Source organism: Cyclopterus lumpus, chromosome 12, assembly GCF_009769545.1.
Source record: "Cyclopterus lumpus isolate fCycLum1 chromosome 12, fCycLum1.pri, whole genome shotgun sequence".
Classification (NCBI taxonomy): Eukaryota; Metazoa; Chordata; class Actinopteri; order Perciformes; family Cyclopteridae; genus Cyclopterus; species Cyclopterus lumpus.
In genome coordinates this window covers 7,808,164-7,826,324 of record NC_046977.1, presented here as the reverse complement: position 1 = coordinate 7,826,324, position 18,161 = coordinate 7,808,164, and the positions used below count along the sequence as shown (strand labels likewise).

At 40.3% G+C, this 18,161-nt stretch overlaps 1 protein-coding gene across 3 annotated transcripts; it reads left to right on the top strand.

Moving 5' to 3' along the window:
• Positions 1 to 899: 899 nt before the first annotated feature.
• On the top strand, positions 900 to 9,966 carry lhx3 (LIM homeobox 3). Of its 3 annotated transcripts, none has more exons than XM_034547035.1 (6): positions 900 to 969; positions 5,838 to 6,009; positions 6,133 to 6,335; positions 7,932 to 8,083; positions 8,899 to 9,070; positions 9,533 to 9,966. In XM_034547035.1, the coding sequence occupies exons 1-6, from the start codon at positions 900 to 902 to the stop codon at positions 9,964 to 9,966; spliced, it is 1,203 nt and encodes a 400-aa protein (XP_034402926.1). The 3 variants fall into 3 exon arrangements, with proteins under 3 accessions (XP_034402926.1, XP_034402925.1, XP_034402924.1); XM_034547034.1 differs by having other exon boundaries at positions 900 to 975; XM_034547033.1 differs by lacking the exon at positions 900 to 969 and adding an exon at positions 3,566 to 3,662.
• The last annotated feature ends 8,195 nt before the right edge of the window (positions 9,967 to 18,161 follow it).

Here is an 18,161-nt window from a genome sequence, read left to right as displayed (position 1 = left end):
TGTACTGTGGTCATATTCTATCAAAAATATAGTTTAATTTAAAGCGGTGTTTAAACCGATTACGTGTCACTCACTTTGAGCTAATCCAAGCAGTAACGACGTGCACCCACTTTCTCTTATTTCGGTACAACCCAACTGTAACTCTATAAAGTACTCTAACGGCATGTACTGTCCGTCCACTTGTATCATTAATGCGATGCGGTCTATTTTTAACCAACAAAAGAGAGACGCGGTGGCTGAACAGCATGACAACAATGTCCCGAGCAGTGCCCCATTGTGCGCCTTGAAAGACAGACACGTGCACTGCAACATAGCTAAGGAGAACGATGGGAGGGTGTGTGCGCGTGTGCGTGTGAGTGTGTGTGCGTGTGCGTGTGTGTGTGTGTGTGTGTGAGTGTGTGTGTGTGTGTGTGTGGGCGCGCGCTTAAAGATATAGGCTCGGGCGCGACAGGAGCAGCACACACGCCTCCAGTCTGGTTATAGGAACTCCCCTTTCAGGACCCTGGACAGAGGCAGCGCTGACCGCCGGCTACTTGAGTACTTCAGTAAAGTCGCAGGCTGCGGGGCTACTGGTCAGACACTTTTCCACGGCCACCCGCCCCCTCGTCTCCGCATCATCTCCAGCTTATCAACGCGGAATCAAAAGAGCAACTTGATGAATATTCAAAGTGTACGTCCTCGGTGGCTGACGAAAGGAGACAAGTGTCAGAAATCAAGCTGCCATCGAAGAGAGCTCAACTCACTCTCGAGAGGATAAAATATCCAGGAACGTCCGGGTTTGAATCTATCGTCCATATACCTGATTGTTAGGCCTTCTTTTTTTTTCTTCTTCTTCTTCTTTTTTCCTGCACGCGTTTCGGCGTTGCTTTCTCCCGTTGGAACATCGGAACATCTTCAAAATGTTGCTTGAACACCCGGGGTCAAGCTGTCAAAACACCGGAAATTTCTCCCGGTACAGTTCAGGCCAAGGTAAGAGCCCGTTTTTGACTTATTTCACTGCGCATATGAGCGTCATCATTTGGCCGGGTTTAAGTGATGTCCTGGGGTCAGTCAATTAGTTACAATTAGGCATGACATAGGGGACAATAAAGCAAATCGGCACAGCAGGACTGGAGGAGGCTCTTGTTTTGCTGAGTGAACTCTTGACAAGCGTGAAATGGGCCTTGTTGTTAAACTGCTTTTTATTTTAATGCGAAAACCAAGGACACTGACTAATTGACCAATTCATCGTATATAAATATGCAATGCGCCCGAACGGGACACCCTGTGGACATTACGTCATATAAAGCTGGCACAGTTGCAGAAAACCTACTGTTATTCATCGACCCATGTTGATGTCCACAGACTGTTTAGAGGCGCTTCTCTCGCGTGCGGGAGACGTTATGAATCTGTAATGAGCCTTCATTGTTGGGACAATCGCACCAACAGATGTTATGCGCGTGCTGTCATTTCACACCCGCCGTCCGCGGTTTGTAAGGAGAGCGCGCAGGGTGCGAGAGGCGGAGAGGGAGAGGCCGGATCCACTGTGGCGACAGCAGCCTCTCCGCGGCTGCAAGACAGACTGCCAGCAGGCGCAGAGGGGCTGCTCCCACCCGCAGACCACCCGCACAATGTGCGCAACAGGTGACATTCCTGCCTTGACAGGTGGGGCACCTGCATGTTGCCAATGGATGGTGATGTTGTGAATGGTGGTTAGGGTTCAAAGCCTCCCTATCATAGCTAAATTATTAGTGGCTTGTTGAAATATTGAGTGGCATCTAGACGTCGAAAAGACATGGTTGGTTGGGCCCGCTTCGTGTTGTTGTAAAAGGATGTGTGCATTAAAGCAACACGAAACCACTTTTTCATTTTATTTTACAAACATGGAATTGTGAAGAATAAAACTCCGAAAATGTGATTTGGATTCAGGTCACATTAATCATTTGAACCGAATTTACAAATTTAAAATTCAAGCAACAAAAAGAAAAAAAGAAAAAAAGTCCCAACGAAAATAAATTCTTACGTGATCGTCTTTGCAACTTTCTGTAACTGACTGGCCATTATTCTGATGGTCATTTCATCGCTTTGTTGTCACATTACATGTCGGGCTCACCCCTTCAAAAGTGAGCTATCAATATGACATAAACAAATATTACAAAGCTCAAAAGTAAGAGGGTGCTTCCATGAATCCCACAGCTTTCTCCAAAACGGCTTTCATATACTTCTAAAATACAGGCAAATAGGACATTGATTTTGGATTCGTCAGCGGCCCGTCGGCTGTGGCACTACGCGTGATTTCCCCTGGCGCTCTTTTGTGCCAAAGATCAGTGTCAATAAAATTCATTGGGGTGTTGGCCCGATCAACATGTTATTGAACAGCCAATCTCTCCTCTAAATAAACACTTGTCTTTGAGCACTCAACACACATGGGATGGAGAGTGTGTGCGCGTGTGGCGTGTGTGTGCGCGTGCGTGTCTCTGCGTGTGTGTGTGTGTGTGTGTGTGCGTGTGTTTGTGTGTGTGAGATATTTAAAAACACTTATTTCACTTTTGATCAGAATCAATATTGTACACATTGCTCCCCAGGCAAGCGAGTACAGTATTTGAGAGTAAAAAGAAGAAAAAATGCTGCATGGGCCTCTGCTATTTACATGTTTTACCAAAGAAGACAAGACTGTGTTCCCACGGGGCCCAATCTGTCCTTTACGCATGGCAGTACTGGAATCTGAATTAAAAATGGATCCGAATCCGATAGAAACCACTTTGGTCGATTTACATAATACACCAACAACATGATGATTTCCTAGTTTTCTGGATTTATATATATATATATATATATATATATATATATATATATATATATATATATATATTTATTTAGAGGTTGTAGAGCTGTTCGTTCTGTTGTACTCAGGAAGTCATGACGTCAGTCCAATGTACACGCTGCTGCTGCAGTCTTTAACAGTTTGTGTAACAATGTTCTGTCTAAATGCATGGGCTCCTTACTCAAAACACTTGAAAGAAATGATTAAAAGTGTAATCAGAATTAGTTGCAGAATATTTTCAAATAATTTATTTTCAAAAGAGTAATTCGTATGCCTCCTCCAAAATGGCATAGCATGAACACTCATTTATGTTTGAATTAGCAAAAAATACAAATTACAAATCCATCACGTCGTTCAATATAATAGTGAGAAGACTTTAGGGAATTCATTTATTTTAGAATTGGAGAAAACGAGCTTTTTAAAGAGGACGTGCAATAAATCGTCTGTTCGTGTTATTTGGAGCAATGGGCTGTAGTAACGCGTATCTGAGTAACGTTACCACCCAACACTGAACCTCCTGTTTAGGGAGAGGCCCTCTGGGTGGGTGATGTTAATCTATCTCCCTGTCGCCCAGGAAACGGCGCAGCGTAATCCTGCACAGGCTTCAAGCATAACAGCGAACTCCACCGGACACTCACTCGCACGCTCGTGTTCGCCATTGGGCCTCCCGATACACACATTTAGACAACACCTGCCCGGCGTGTGTGAGTGTGGATAGATGACAAACAACATTTGCATACATGTAAGCGTAAAGCATGAGCAATGGATGGACGCGGTGAGCGCAACTCTCCAAAAGAGGCACCGAATAACACGGAGATGCTCCTCGCTCTGCTGTCGCACAGTGAGGAGCTACGGAAAGGTAATCGGAAGCCAAAATATCATCAATGTATTCGTTTGTGCACTGAGGATATTACACACATTTGTGTATCATGTGATCACACACACACACACACACACACACACACACACACGTGTTCGACTGTCGTGTCTTAAAACAAGATTTCAGTGTTGATAATGTGTGTCTGTTGAATATGCGTCATATGGAGGATGGGTGCTACAGCATGCAGTCCTTTTAATGTGCCATGTTCGTTGCTTTATGCTTCAGGCATTGATTTATATAAAACTGTCTTTAAAATGTAGATATATTATATTTCATAGTTAGTGCACTGTTTTGGATGGTAAAGCAGACGTAACTCGGTTTACGCGCTCCATTAATTTGGAAACTGTTGCAAAAATATGTTTGAGTCTGACATAACCTTTGTTATAAGATTCAGAAGAACACGGTTTCAATCACGTGCTAAGGCGTAAACTAAACAACGGGTTTCTATTAACTTGCGTTGACTGGTTGCATGATTATTATTCACTATAACATAATGAATGCATATGAATCGTTTTGGGGAGGGTGTTGGATTGATGGACCGAACCTCACCTGCTCCAAAGTTGTGAATTAACTTCCATTGGGATTTGCAAGCGTCTTTATTTTCAATATTCCATAAGGAGAGCAATTTGCTTGGACACCTTATTGGTTGGCCGTGAGACTTCGAGGCCGCAGCTTTCTAGTTGTACAGAGCGCATTGAATTAATGATGACCTGGGTACACCTGTTCATGACGTGGCTCCCACCACCACCACCATGTGCAGGGCTTCGCTGATACCAGAAGAAATGGTTCATTAATGGTTCATGAATTGTCCACAACAGAACAATAGGAATGCGATTCATTGCACGGATGAAATATGAAGTGGTTGAACCTCTTTTAATTAGTAATAAAGAGATCCGATGACGTTTTACTTGGCATTTTAGTTGTCCTTATTCATACTTTTTTTTGTTATGTCTCAGAAAGTTGTCGTTTTAATCCGTCGCTGTTGCTTTAAGGGAACGTTGTTAAAATATCTGAAATGTGGTTTGGGGATGTTATAGGTGCTGTCGGCCTGTCTGTCTGAAATATGTATATGTCTGCTGCTTGTTAAAGCTGATTACACGTGACAAAATAATACGTAGCCGGCCACTATTCGATTGTCGAGCTATTAATTACCAATATGATACATTAGCTTATATGGTCTATTTATTTATTTAATTTAAATTTTGAAAATCCTGCAAACATTTCATTCTGCACAATTGCATTTAAGGCTTTATTGTCGTTTATTTTATTCAGTATAATCCATCGCCATTCAATGGCATGATGTACAAAGTCGTTTGCTTGTCGGTTTATTGATACAGTGTCTGATATCATTATTTATTTCAAATAATGATAATAGCAGGTCACTTACATTTAAAAATGTGTGTTATTTATATGATGTAGATTAGTGAGATACACGAGGCTAAATACACTTGTGTTTTCAAGTGAAGTTGTTTTCATTATAAACGAGACAGCCATATCCGAGTGGACTTCGAGCACATTTAACCTTCTTTAGCCTCCAAAATATAAAATAAAAACAATCTATGTATTATATCCAAATATGTCATTGGACAATGGCCTCGTGTTTTAGGCCGAATATACATACATTCATATCCTATTATGTATACCAAAGTATTGAACACTTGAGGGGAATTAACACTAACAGGTCCATGTAGGTGCACGTGTTCATTCAACACTGTCATTTTTTTATTATTTCTTTATTTTTATTTTGTGTGGTTGGGGAGGGGGGGGGGGGGTTGTGTGTGAGTGTGTGTGTGTGTGTGTGTGTGTGTGTGTGTGTGTGTGTGTGTGTGTGTGTGCGTGTGTGTGTGTGTGCAATTGTGTTTATAGTGTTATTTAGTTATTTTACTGCATTTGGGGAATATTGATGAATATTGATGATTGATGTTGTGTTCTTGCTATTTATGAATAACAAGTGAATATTAATTTATCTCCTATTGAAAATTATATATTATTTTAAAATCATTAAAAAAAAAATAGGACCTAATAGTAGGCTATTTAAAATAGAAAAAAAAAAAAAAGAAATGGACAAAAGAGTGAATAATTATTTCATGCGCGCAGCTGATCTTTATTTCAGCTCGTGACATGTTTTGCTGATTCCATCTTGTCCCCACGCAGACATCCCGTTATGTGCCGGCTGCAACCAGCACATCGTGGACCGCTTCATCCTCAAAGTGCTGGACCGCCACTGGCACAGCAAGTGCCTGAAATGCAGCGACTGTCAGGCGCAACTGTCCGAGAAGTGCTTCAGCAGGGGCGACAGCGTCTACTGCAAAGAGGATTTCTTCAAGTGAGTAGCTTTCGAAAACATTTTCCTCCGACATATATTGTTTTACACAATATATATATTCAGAATTGAATGGCGTTTAGAATGTTATTATGTATTGATGGAAACCGTCTGATTTCCCAAAAGGAGATTCGGGACCAAATGCGCCGCCTGTCAGCAGGGCATCCCGCCCACACAGGTGGTGAGGAGGGCGCAGGACTTCGTCTACCACCTGCACTGTTTCGCCTGCATCGTGTGCAAAAGGCAACTGGCCACCGGGGACGAGTACTATCTGATGGAGGACAGCAGGCTGGTGTGCAAGGCCGACTACGAGACGGCCAAACAGAGAGGTGAGCCGCACAATGACCGGCTCCACATTCCTATTATTGGCCTGAAGATGGACCTCACTCTGCGTGTCATACGATGCGTGTGTCCGCGGACGTGTTTTTAAGTGCCGTGCTTTGAGTTGTGCCTTTGACGTGACAATGAGGTCACCCATAAACTCTGACCCACCTGTGCTAATTGCGTCGTTGCCCGCAACCCAATCGATAGCAAACTGCGTAAAGCGGAGGCCTCGATGCCTCCACGTGCACTCTGTGGCTGGAAGGAATCAGCTTTCAATAACTCTTGTCTCAGAGTATAGAGACAGAAAGAAAGAGGTGTGTGTGTGTGTGTGTGTGTGTGTGTGTGTGTGTGTGTGTGTGTGTGTGTGAGTGAGAGAGAGAGAGATTTCCAATGTGTTATTATGTGTAATTACGTTACTGATCTAAATTATTTTAAATACATGCATAAGGGGAGTTTTTATTTGTATTTAATTTCATTAAATTCTACATTTGCAGTGAATTTACACGTTGTGCTTTTATTTGTGGCAGCAAGAATTTTCATCTATTATTCAAAAACATTATTAGCATTATTTAAATTTCAAGTCACATCATTGAAAATGCATCAGTGCAATAATGCTTTACAATCATAGCCACGTACCCAATAATAACTCATGTTCATATTTTGTTAGTAATAATTGTTTAAAGAGATAATGTTCTTTAAGGGAAATCACACAAAATGTTTTAACAAAATCAAGCCGTATTATCAAAAACATATTAGTACCAAAAACACATAATTCATAGATCTATACCTACAGTATAGTAATATCTGGTATTTTTATACTTTAACATGTCTTGTTGTTGAAATAGTTTCCTCCAACACTGTTTTATGCACACCATATTTTCATTAGATACCCTGATTATATCAACCAATGCCTCAATAACTTCCAGCATGCTCTGCTCCAAATAGGGCAGACTGGTACAGTCAAGTTTTATCTCCCCATCTGTTTGTTTGAATTTACTGGCTGATACCAAGTGTTGATTTACGCAGTTTTCACTAAAAACACACACGTTTATTTTACTAATGAGAGGTCGCAATTACTTGGGCAGCATCCATTTGGATGATGGTTTTGTGTTTTGCTGTGCTGGCCAACAGATGTGCAGCCATGATGCAATTATGCACATGATGCAAAGGTTCTGGTTTATAGGCAGAGGAGAATTTATCCGTTCATGGTAAATTAGAAAGTTGGATATTATACAAGCTTGTTTCTTTTTTTCGGTTGCTGTGAATATGTGTTTCTATCAAAGATGTTCTTGATACTGACCCAAAATATAGCCACATAAAGAATGTGTTGATAGAAAAAAATGTTGTCGTCAATATTTTTGTTGTGTTGTTGTGTTAGAGACCGCAATGCATTGCAAATAAAGTATAACAGCATCCATATTATATTATTTGACTAGTACGATTACGGTTCATCCTCTAATTTCTCTTATTTATTGTTCATTTAAGTATTGCAAAACATTTTCTTGAGACCTCAGGCGTGGAACCTTAAAACATTGACAGCTTTAAGGCAGAATAACTGTCTACCATGGTCTTACATTTTGTGATGTCAATTTATTTTTCAGAAGCAGATTCTACTGCAAAAAGGCCACGAACGACCATCACTGCTAAACAGCTGGAAACACTTAAGAACGCGTACAATAACTCTCCCAAACCCGCCCGCCATGTCCGGGAGCAGCTTTCATCAGAGACGGGCCTGGATATGCGAGTTGTGCAGGTAAGGTATATCATTATCAATTAAGGGCTATTCCATTAGTGTCCTGACTTCATTATTGAGGGACAATTGTGGCTGAACTGGCACAAGCCTACTGTACGCATAAGTGTGTGTGTTGGAGGGGAATTTATGGCTAGATGGAGTGAAATGAAGTCCGCGTGAAAGTCAGCACGGTTTAAGTGCAAGCTCGTTAACAATGCTCAGAGGGCCCCTCGCATATTGTCTGCTGCTGAGGAGCCTCACGCCGGTTGCTAGGTGGTGGTCATATATATTGTTTTATTTGCAAGGACAAAAGTTGAGACGGAAGCCACTATAATGCAGCTCATTATTCAGGGAAAGGGAAGGGGTGAAGAGGGTTCACTTCGGGCGGAATATCATTAAGGAGAATGTAAAAGCGCTTTTTGTGCTTGTGACTGAAATGAATTCATTTTGTGCGTATAGGATAAAGATTATTAAGAAATGGGTCATTTGTTCATTTTGTATCTGATTTCAAGCATCAAGGTTACAGGTAGTTAAAGTTTAGGATTATTTGTTTATGTTTTCTCAAGATAAAATGAATAAATCAGAATCAGAAAAGTGAATATAGATAACTTTGATTCATTTAGTAGCACTCCAACCTGCCGGCTCTGTGTGAGGACAACTTGAAGCTACGGTGAAGTTAATTAAATGCCTGATAAATGTAGTGTAGGGGACGCTGCTCTCAGGAGTACTGGTCAGTGTCACAAAGGTGGGTAGCCGTGTCCAGAAAAAACTTGTGGTAAACAGTTAAATGCATTTCTAATAAGTAACCAAAGCCATTTCGTCTTTTTACCCTCCAGGTTTGGTTTCAGAACAGGCGAGCTAAAGAGAAAAGGCTGAAGAAAGATGCCGGTCGGCAGAGGTGGGGGCAGTATTTCCGCAACATGAAGAGGTCACGAGGAAGCTCCAAATCCGACAAGGACAGCATTCAGGAGGAGGGCATGGACAGTGATGCCGAGGTGTCTTTTACAGGTACGGAGTCATGTGTTTCTAGAAGCTTGTAGTAACTTCTCATAGTTAGTTCATGGATGTTCAGCTGGTAAATTACTGCAGCTGGTGAGCTAACTGCTAACACATTAGCATCCTGGGAGCAAGTTGCCACCTTGCAGTCACAATATTTCTTCAAACATCTTTTTATTGTCCCTGCACTGTGCCGTTTACGCCACCTCGGCATTTAGCTCCTGGCTTTGTTCATTATTTCATTCAATAAAGGACATGTTGAGAAGGGGATAAAGCTATCCAGGCTTACAAAGCAAGCATATCAGCTCAGTCTCTAAGGAGACGATACGTTTACATACTGTCGTTAATTTTGAAAGATGGTGTGAAAAAAATATGCAGTAAATGAATGTTTCTATTGTGGACTACAGTTTTAGTAAATGCTATCCAATCTGAATAACAAATATCACCTTTGCCCCTCCTGTCCTTGTCGCACAGATGAACCACCCATGTCAGAGCTTGGCCTCACTAATGGCATCTACAGCAGCCTGAGTGAGTCCTCTCCAGCCATGGGGGGCCGCCAAGGGGGCAACAACCACAGCTCCTTCCCACTGGAGCATGGCGCTCTTCCCACTCAAGACCAGTTCCACGACATCCGCTCCAACAGCCCCTACGGCCTTCCTCAGTCGCCAGGGTCGCTTCAGGCGCTACCCAGGCACCAGCCTCTCATCTCCAGCTTGGTCTACCCCGACTCCGACCTTTCGATCATGACCCAGGGCAGCGGGCCTGGGATCAACCTTGCTGTGAGGGGCTCCATGAGTGCCGCCAACGGCCCCAGCTCGGACCTCTCGACCGGCAGCAGCGGTGGATACCCAGACTTTCCTGCCAGTCCTGCATCCTGGTTAGACGAAGTGGACCACGGGCAGTTTTGATTGGTCAACGACAAGAAATATTCGCTTTTTAAAACATTGAGACTCAATCATTTGGATTTTCACCAACTCCCCCTCTTTATTCTCATCACTTTGTTTTCTACACTGTGTTCAGGTGCAGAATTCAGTTCAGAGTCTTTAAATGTCTGGTTGTTGCCAAATGTCTATATATATATACATATATATAATGGTTTATCATTGTGGAGACTTTATTTTTATACAAACCCCTTCCTGGACACAAATAAGAACCCGGATATGAGGACTTTGTACATTCTTAAACAGGGATAGAGGCAAAAATGTAGATGTTGTCTTAAATGGTACCTAGGGGTCCAATTACTTCTATGCATTTGTGTGTTCTCAGATGTATGTTCGTTTCGTTCTACCGAAAACAACCCCAACGATGAACTTGCTGTAGGGGTCTGATGTATATGTTTGTTTATGTGGAAAATGTTTTATGTCTTATTTATTCCCTCTGGTAATGATGACAATGATTCCTGATTAAATGACAGGACTTTAATAAATTTGTCACCCAAATCAACAATGGAGTTTTATCCTTTTTGGTTGGACTCGTGGTCTATAGAAGAATTGTGGACAGTGATATGTTTCAAAGTCATTTATTTAATTATACATTTCTTGTCAAAGTCAAGAAACGTGAGCCAGGTCATCCTTAACATTTATCTTATAACTTACATGCGGCATCTATCTGTCTTGCAAATCTATAGCATATCACGGCGCTGAGAGTGAAACCAGAGCAACTCCACTGTTCTGGCTGCATCTGCAAATTGAGTATCTGGCTAACTACCAACACTGTATCAGAGGTTCAACAGCTCTTTAGTGGAGACATGTGATGCAGACAGAGAGTCAACTCATCAATTCGGAGATTACTGGGTCTTGTTTGCCCAAATGCCCCTATGGGAAAGGAATCTCCAATCCATTAGCCGAGAAGGGATCGAGTGCCCCTTGTGAATTTACTCATTTGTTTAGTTATTCAAAGTCAGGTTCAATTAAGTAGATTAAACAGTATGTGTGTGTGTGTGTGTGTGTGCGTGCGTGTGTGTGTTTATTTATTTGCTTCTATGATGGCTTGTGTTAGGAATGCTTTGCATGATTGTCGGTGAATTTCAAGTGATATATTGTAAAACAAAATGTACTTTCTTTAAAATATATTTGTTTATTTATTTATATGTTGAGTGTCTTAAGCCAAGACTAAAGACTGAATTATCCTAAATATCAAATGTGTCTATTTTGAACAAAAGTGGAAAGTAACTGACAACATTTACCCAAGTACTGTACTTATGTGCACTTTTGAAGTACTTGTACTTTACTGACAGTAAGTATTTACATTTCATGCTATTGCTTTACATATTTAGGGGTAATAATGTACTGTTACTCCACTACATTTCTCAGACAGCTATAGTTATCAGGTACTTTGTAGATTACATACAAAACATGCTCAACATATAACATTAAATACATTAGTATGGATTAAACTATCAAGCAAAAAAATATATTTAAAATGAGCCTGCATTGTTCAGCAACAATAACATTTTGTTTACACATGAATGCATCAACTATCATGATCTAACACATTTTTCATTATGATAATTTGTACTTTTGATATATTATTGTGAGTATATTTTAGACTAGTTCTGCTTCTGTACTTTTACTTACTAATGTAGGAAATATACAACTATATATAATATAAAAATAACAATTAGGGTAGAATCCGACAATTGTGAACAAAATAACAGTTTTAAACAAAGTTTCCAGCAAATGTACACTGTTGTCTGCTTATTGTTTTACATTTTGCATGAATCTGTCTGCATGATTGGGCAGTGTTTTTGGGTTCACTACGTAACGTTTTTAAATGCATGAAGGCGACAACAGCCAGCTGTCCTCAAACCTTTTGTTTTGGTGTACAATCTCCAACTTCCTCCACCGTTAATGGCTGCCCACTCTGCTCCTCAGGTTCCCAGAACAAGAAAAGGAACACCAGATAGGATATCCAGCTGAATCCTCCCAGCTGAGAGGCAGGTATCATTGTTGCCTCGCTAAAGCGACAGGTGTGTAACTTGACCCGAGGAGAGTTTGGCAAAGACAGCAAAGGGGGTGAGAGTGAAGTGTCGAAGGCTGTGTTAATCTCCTAGACACCCACCTTGTTCCGTATACTAAACTGTTTGTATTTGGGGTTAAACAGGCCGATTTCTTGCAGGCTCAGTCGACATACACGCTAAAAGTAGCTGAGCTTTTTATTTTTCATATATAGAGTCTTTGAATTGGTTGACCGCATGGAGTTAAAAAGAAAAACACAGCAGACAAGCTCTGTCACACAGCAGGTGTGAGACTTTGGTGACCAATTGATGAACTCTTCTAAGCAAAACATCTGGGATTACCCCGCCCCACTCTTTCAGATTGAGTTGGAAATCCACCGTTTTCTGAGTAAGGAATTAGATTAAGTTGGGTATGCAATTTGTCAGATGGGTCGTGTGAGAAGAAGGTGATAAAAGGACAACGCCATGAATGTAGGGAGGGAGCTTCACAATAATTACGTAAATTGTGGGAAAACTATGTGAGAAAAAAAAAGCTCTCTTTCCTGGTGGTGAAGAGTAAAGCTGTTGAAGATGAGGATGCTGAGAGATACACAATGCAAGAGGGATCCTATGTCTAATATAATGGCATGTGGGAAGGTTATTGAAAGCAATTACATGTGCAGAGACAAACATAAATTAAAAAAACTGTATACCTGGTTGTGGACGTGATTATTGGTCTAAATTAAAAAAACATTTGAAGACCAGACGCTTCCTGACTTCAGGTATGACATGATGTTTATGAGTACCACAGCTGTTTTGATACTGAGCCTTAACTGTGTCACATCCAAGATTTATAATCTGGTAATAAATAGGGAATAAATAGAGACAGGATTATCTGAACATTTTTGTATCTACATCTGATCCTTCAAGGTGTTATATGTCTGCAATGACATAACCTCGGTTTCAGTTCATTACGACAATTAATGTGATTTAACGCTAAACTTATTAGAGCAGTTGTGGAGCTCATAAAAAGAGCATTTGTTAATATCGCAACAAACTACTGTAATTTACGATTGAATAGAACTGCTTTCCAATCCTGAACATTCACATTTAGACATGTGTGCATTGTGTCATTAGAAGACTGGTACTTGTATTTATAAGACATGCAGACAACAACATTGTTTTTTCATACACTGGTCCATTTTGAGAGTTTGGGCTATTTTATTGTTTGCATAACATATATTCTTTCAGACTGTGGGAAGAAAACATCCAATAAACATATTTATTACTATATTTATTACATATTTTATTACAGTTTTGCAATTTGTGTCTGCAATCTTTTTTCCTAATTTCATCAAAAGTTAACATTACACAATTCCACCTGTGCGTGTTGAAACATATAATACCAGAAAACTTCTAATGCAAAAAAAAACATTTGACATAATGTAAATAATCAACTGGGGCAGTTTCATGCTGATATTTATCCGTTAAATTGTCCACACTCTTCACCTTCAGTGACAATAAATATTAAAGGCCATTTTCTATACATGAGGTTATTCTCATGCTCTGAGGCAGAAATATCCACTTCCGCAGCAATCTCTATTCTAAGGGTTAGTTCATATATCATTCACAACCTGATTTATATAACCTCATATTTCAAAAAACTATGCCACAATTATTTATGGCTGTTGACAATATTCTTGGATTTATGGAGTTGGAGATATCCCTCTTTAAAAACCTTTGTCTCTAAAATGAATTTTGAACCAATTCAATGGTAATATTTCTGTGCCGCAAATCTATGTAATAAGATAATGCCTCATTTGCATTGCCAAACATGAAATCTTAGAAAACTTTGAATGGAATAAACAATTGTCTTGGTATAAGTGATCACGTGGGGGAGTTTAATGGTCATATCTGTTCATTACATTTTCTTTTACCTTATTCAACTTTAGGGTCTCCCCTTTATGGTCTCCACATATTTTGCACAAAACTTCATGGTTGACTGTTGTTGGCAGCTCACTCAAAGAGGAAGAGGACAATTTTGTAAAGGCCTTTTATTTCTCACCCATTCTTTAAATCTGAGTCGTCTTTCGTTTTTTCGTTGTCAAAAGCCCTGCAGCTATATCTCTATTCTAAAGCCACAAATAGGGCCCACATTTCTTATTCTTATGGACTGTTGACATTTATTTTAATCACTTAGTCTTTAATACGCACAAAACTGAGAACATATAATAATAATAATATAATTAGTACTTTATATAATTATATAATTAGGGATTAGTTAAGGAATTAGGGAGAGGGATCTATTGTAATTGAAGGAGTTATTAGGGCCCGAGCACTGACATCGTCAGTGCGGAGGACCTATTGTATAATATAATATACTATAATATAATAAATGTAATATAATATATTTAATATCATCAATATTATATTATATATTATATATTATATATTATATATTATATTATAATATAATATAATTAATATAATAATATAAAATATATAATAATCTCCTCTGCCAGAGCTGGTGCAGGAGGTGGCGCGGTACCAGCTATATATAGTTGGTCTCATCTCCACGCACAGCACTGACTCTGGAACTAAGCACCTGGAGAAGTGTTGGACTGGTCCTTTTCTGGAGTTGCCCAGGGTGAGAGGCGCCGGGCTGGAGGGGGATACTCACAAGCCCCCGGCTGAGCACCGGCGTGTTGGAGTTTTCCCCGGAGAGCGAGAGGGTCGCCTCCCTGTGCGTGCGGGTTACGGGGAGTAAGGATCTGACTGTTGTTTGTGCTTCTGTTGTTTGTGTATCCGGCCTTCTTGGAGTCGGTGGGGTCCTGGAAAGGTCGCCACCTGCCGACTCCATAGTTCTCCTGGGAGACTTCAACGCTCACGTGGGCAATGACAGAGAAACCTGGTGGGGGGGCGATTGGGAGAATGTACTTGAATTGGGTCAGAACAACCTAAAGACCTTAATCATTAAAAGTTATCAAAAGCTCTAGGTTTGAAGGAATGGCATAGCCGTGGTGTGGCAGCCATTTTACTTGAATTACCATTAAACAAGGTCATGTAACTCTTGACTTTCTGCCCAAAACTTTCCATGCGTAATAAAATTCACGACCCGAGTATGTGACAAACAGCATCCGATTTGCATGACATTTACACAATGTTATTATAGAGCAGTATAAAGCATGTTGATGCATGTTGTAGTGCCATACAGTGGAAACAGGAAGTGGTGGACTGTTTGCAAAGCATAATTTCCAGCGTCACTCGATGCAGGAAAAAAAAAACGTCTAGCTCGTGGACGCTTTGTCGGACGGTCGTAGACATTCTCGGCCACGTGAGCCGGCGTCCAGCCTAGTACCCAAACGTGCACAAAGGTGCGAGGGGCCCGTACATCGCTGCTTGGAGCTTTAATTATACATTACATTTGAATGTTTCACCAAAATCGTAATAGATATCTCATCACATGAAGGGATATATTTACCTCTTTCAGGTTTGCACAGCATTACTGCTCATTCAGACACACGCAAGATTTTGATTGGTCCTCACAGTGACACGTTTGTGATGGGATTAGCAATAGAAATCTACCATGCACTTTAAGATATAGACCTTTTTATGAACAAATATTTAATCTCTACATGCTTTCAGAATATGAGGATAACTCAATATTTCTGTTAACATATTCTAAAGTTAAGGCCTCTTATTAAATATACAGCATATATTCAGATGATATGAGATATAGTAGAAATGGTATATTTTAAGTTTAGATTATTTTTTGAAAACACAAAAGAAATTGTCTGTATTGAAAAGAGAACTGTGAGATTTCAGATTTTAAAGTACAGCATGTTAGTGTTTCGATGTAAGGAGTGTATTAAATATATTTAAATTGTTACAGTAAACATTATTTAAGTTTCTAAATTACAAGACAAAAGTGAAAATAGATTCCTCATAAAATCACCAGTGCTAACAATTATGCAATATGAACGACAAGGTGTAAATCATGAAATATTAATTAAAATCAACACGACTGTTAAAGTTTCCTTGCAGCTACTGTTAAACTGTTGCTTTTGACTGTCCTTTCTGTAAAGGACTCTTAGCCTGGCAGCACGCCTGGTGTCTCTCATATGCACACGCACAACTACACACACACACACACACACACACACACACACAAGCCCCCCAGCCCCATGTCAGATGGTGCTAAGTAAATCAGGTCTGACAATAACACCTCCCTTGGGTCCCACACATCACAGCTACAATTCAGACCTAATGGAGCGGCAACGGAGGGGAGGCCGCTTGGTGCGTGAATTTGTGTGTGTGTGTGTGTGTGTGTGTGTGTGTGTGTGTGTGTGTGTGTGTGTGAAAATGTATGCACAAATGCATGGAAGCAACGTTTCATTTTGGGATCTCTGGAGGAGGGGAGGGATGTGGGGGAGAGACGACGAGGAAGCACAGTGGATTATCTGCGGCACAGATATCAATCAATTATGGCAACATGTTAATGAATAAGATCCTGCAGTGGTTGGCCCTTTTTGGTTATATATAGAGGCAGAAATGGGAGAGGAAAAGGTACTGAGGGAGATTTTTAATAGAAGATATGATTTGGGAAATGAATAGAAAAAAATGACATTTTCCTAATAACAACACACACAAAAACTTAGCTCACAAGCTTTTAACTTAATGTAAATGACTGTGGAGGTAAAGAAGGAAAATACACAACGGCGTGATGGTGCACACAGAGGCCGACGAACTGCAAACACAGCACTGACCAACAGGATACTTTTGTTTATGCTGTAGATTAATGTCAGCAGCGGCAATAAAGCAATCAAACTAATCAACGCGGTCATTAGTGTGTGTTTTTACTGACAACTTTAATCAAATCTATCACGGCTCCACCTCTCCATTACCCGCCGGCCGCATAATTATCTCTTCATTTCATTCTTAGACTGGAATGCAATATCTGGTAATCTGTCTGCAATGGTTGACTGAAATGCATCCAGGGACATTCATATTAGAAATGTATCGGCTAATGTATCACTCAGTGCTTCTTCTCACTGCCGGCATCTTCGTAACACTTCGTAACACTCCGAGCATTAACCTGGAAGTGGCTACGGGAAGCATGCTGATTTTCAGATAGTGTGTTTGTTCAAGTATCGTCATTAACAGCTACTTTACAGTTTAATTTGATCTGTATGTGAACCCAGTGATATTTACCAAATTGCATGAAAGGTTTGCATAATTCTAACAATAAATCTTTTTTTATTATCTTTATCATCAATTACAGTATGGTGTGGATACAAATACTAATAATAAAAACCTTTTTTTTAATGATGACATGTTTTACTTTCTCTGACAAAACGTAAAAAAACTGCACATTTTTTATTATAGAAAGCAAAGAAAGCAGCTCTTTTGCATTTTGACGCACTTTAGATAAACGACTGAAACAAATGATTATCCCATCTGGATTTAATTAATTTTCCAAGGATCAACTGAATAATTGAGTAATCATTTCAGCATTAATTGTTTTTTTATAGGTGATAAATCTTCCTTCTACAATTCTGTTGATTTATTGCAAACAAATTCGAACAAAACCAAAAGATTTAGCTGCCTGTTGAGGACGAACCAATGTTTTTACAGACATTTTATTTTGAAAGAATTGTAAATACTGATGCTTGAAACATATTTCTACTGGATGTGGCCTTCTTATTACTGGTGTCAGGATTCATAACAGACCTTGTTTATATTTGCCTCACAGTGGGATAATCACCCGTTTTCTCATTAGGAGCCCTGGCTCAGCAAAGGGCCATCTTGGGGCCTTTCGGCATCTATGAGGTGTTAACAGCTCCCCACGGGAGGCTGTCTGGCTCTCACATAACCCTCGACCTCCCCGCCCACGAATGCAACACTCACCAAACCACTCAGACTCACAGATGGCCGCTCCACCAGCAGCCATCGTGCTTTTCAATTATCGCTTCGCCCGGGAAAGGCCATTGCTCAGCTGTCACCCGCACAGAGCCACAGCGGGTCGGGGAGGAGCCAGAGAGACATGGGAGATTGAGAATTCCTGCATCCAAAAGTTGGAAAACCCAAAGAACAGATAAGTAATGTAGGGAACACACAACAGAAATCCAACCAGCTACGCACTGTTTTGACAGCGATCCTCAAAGAGGG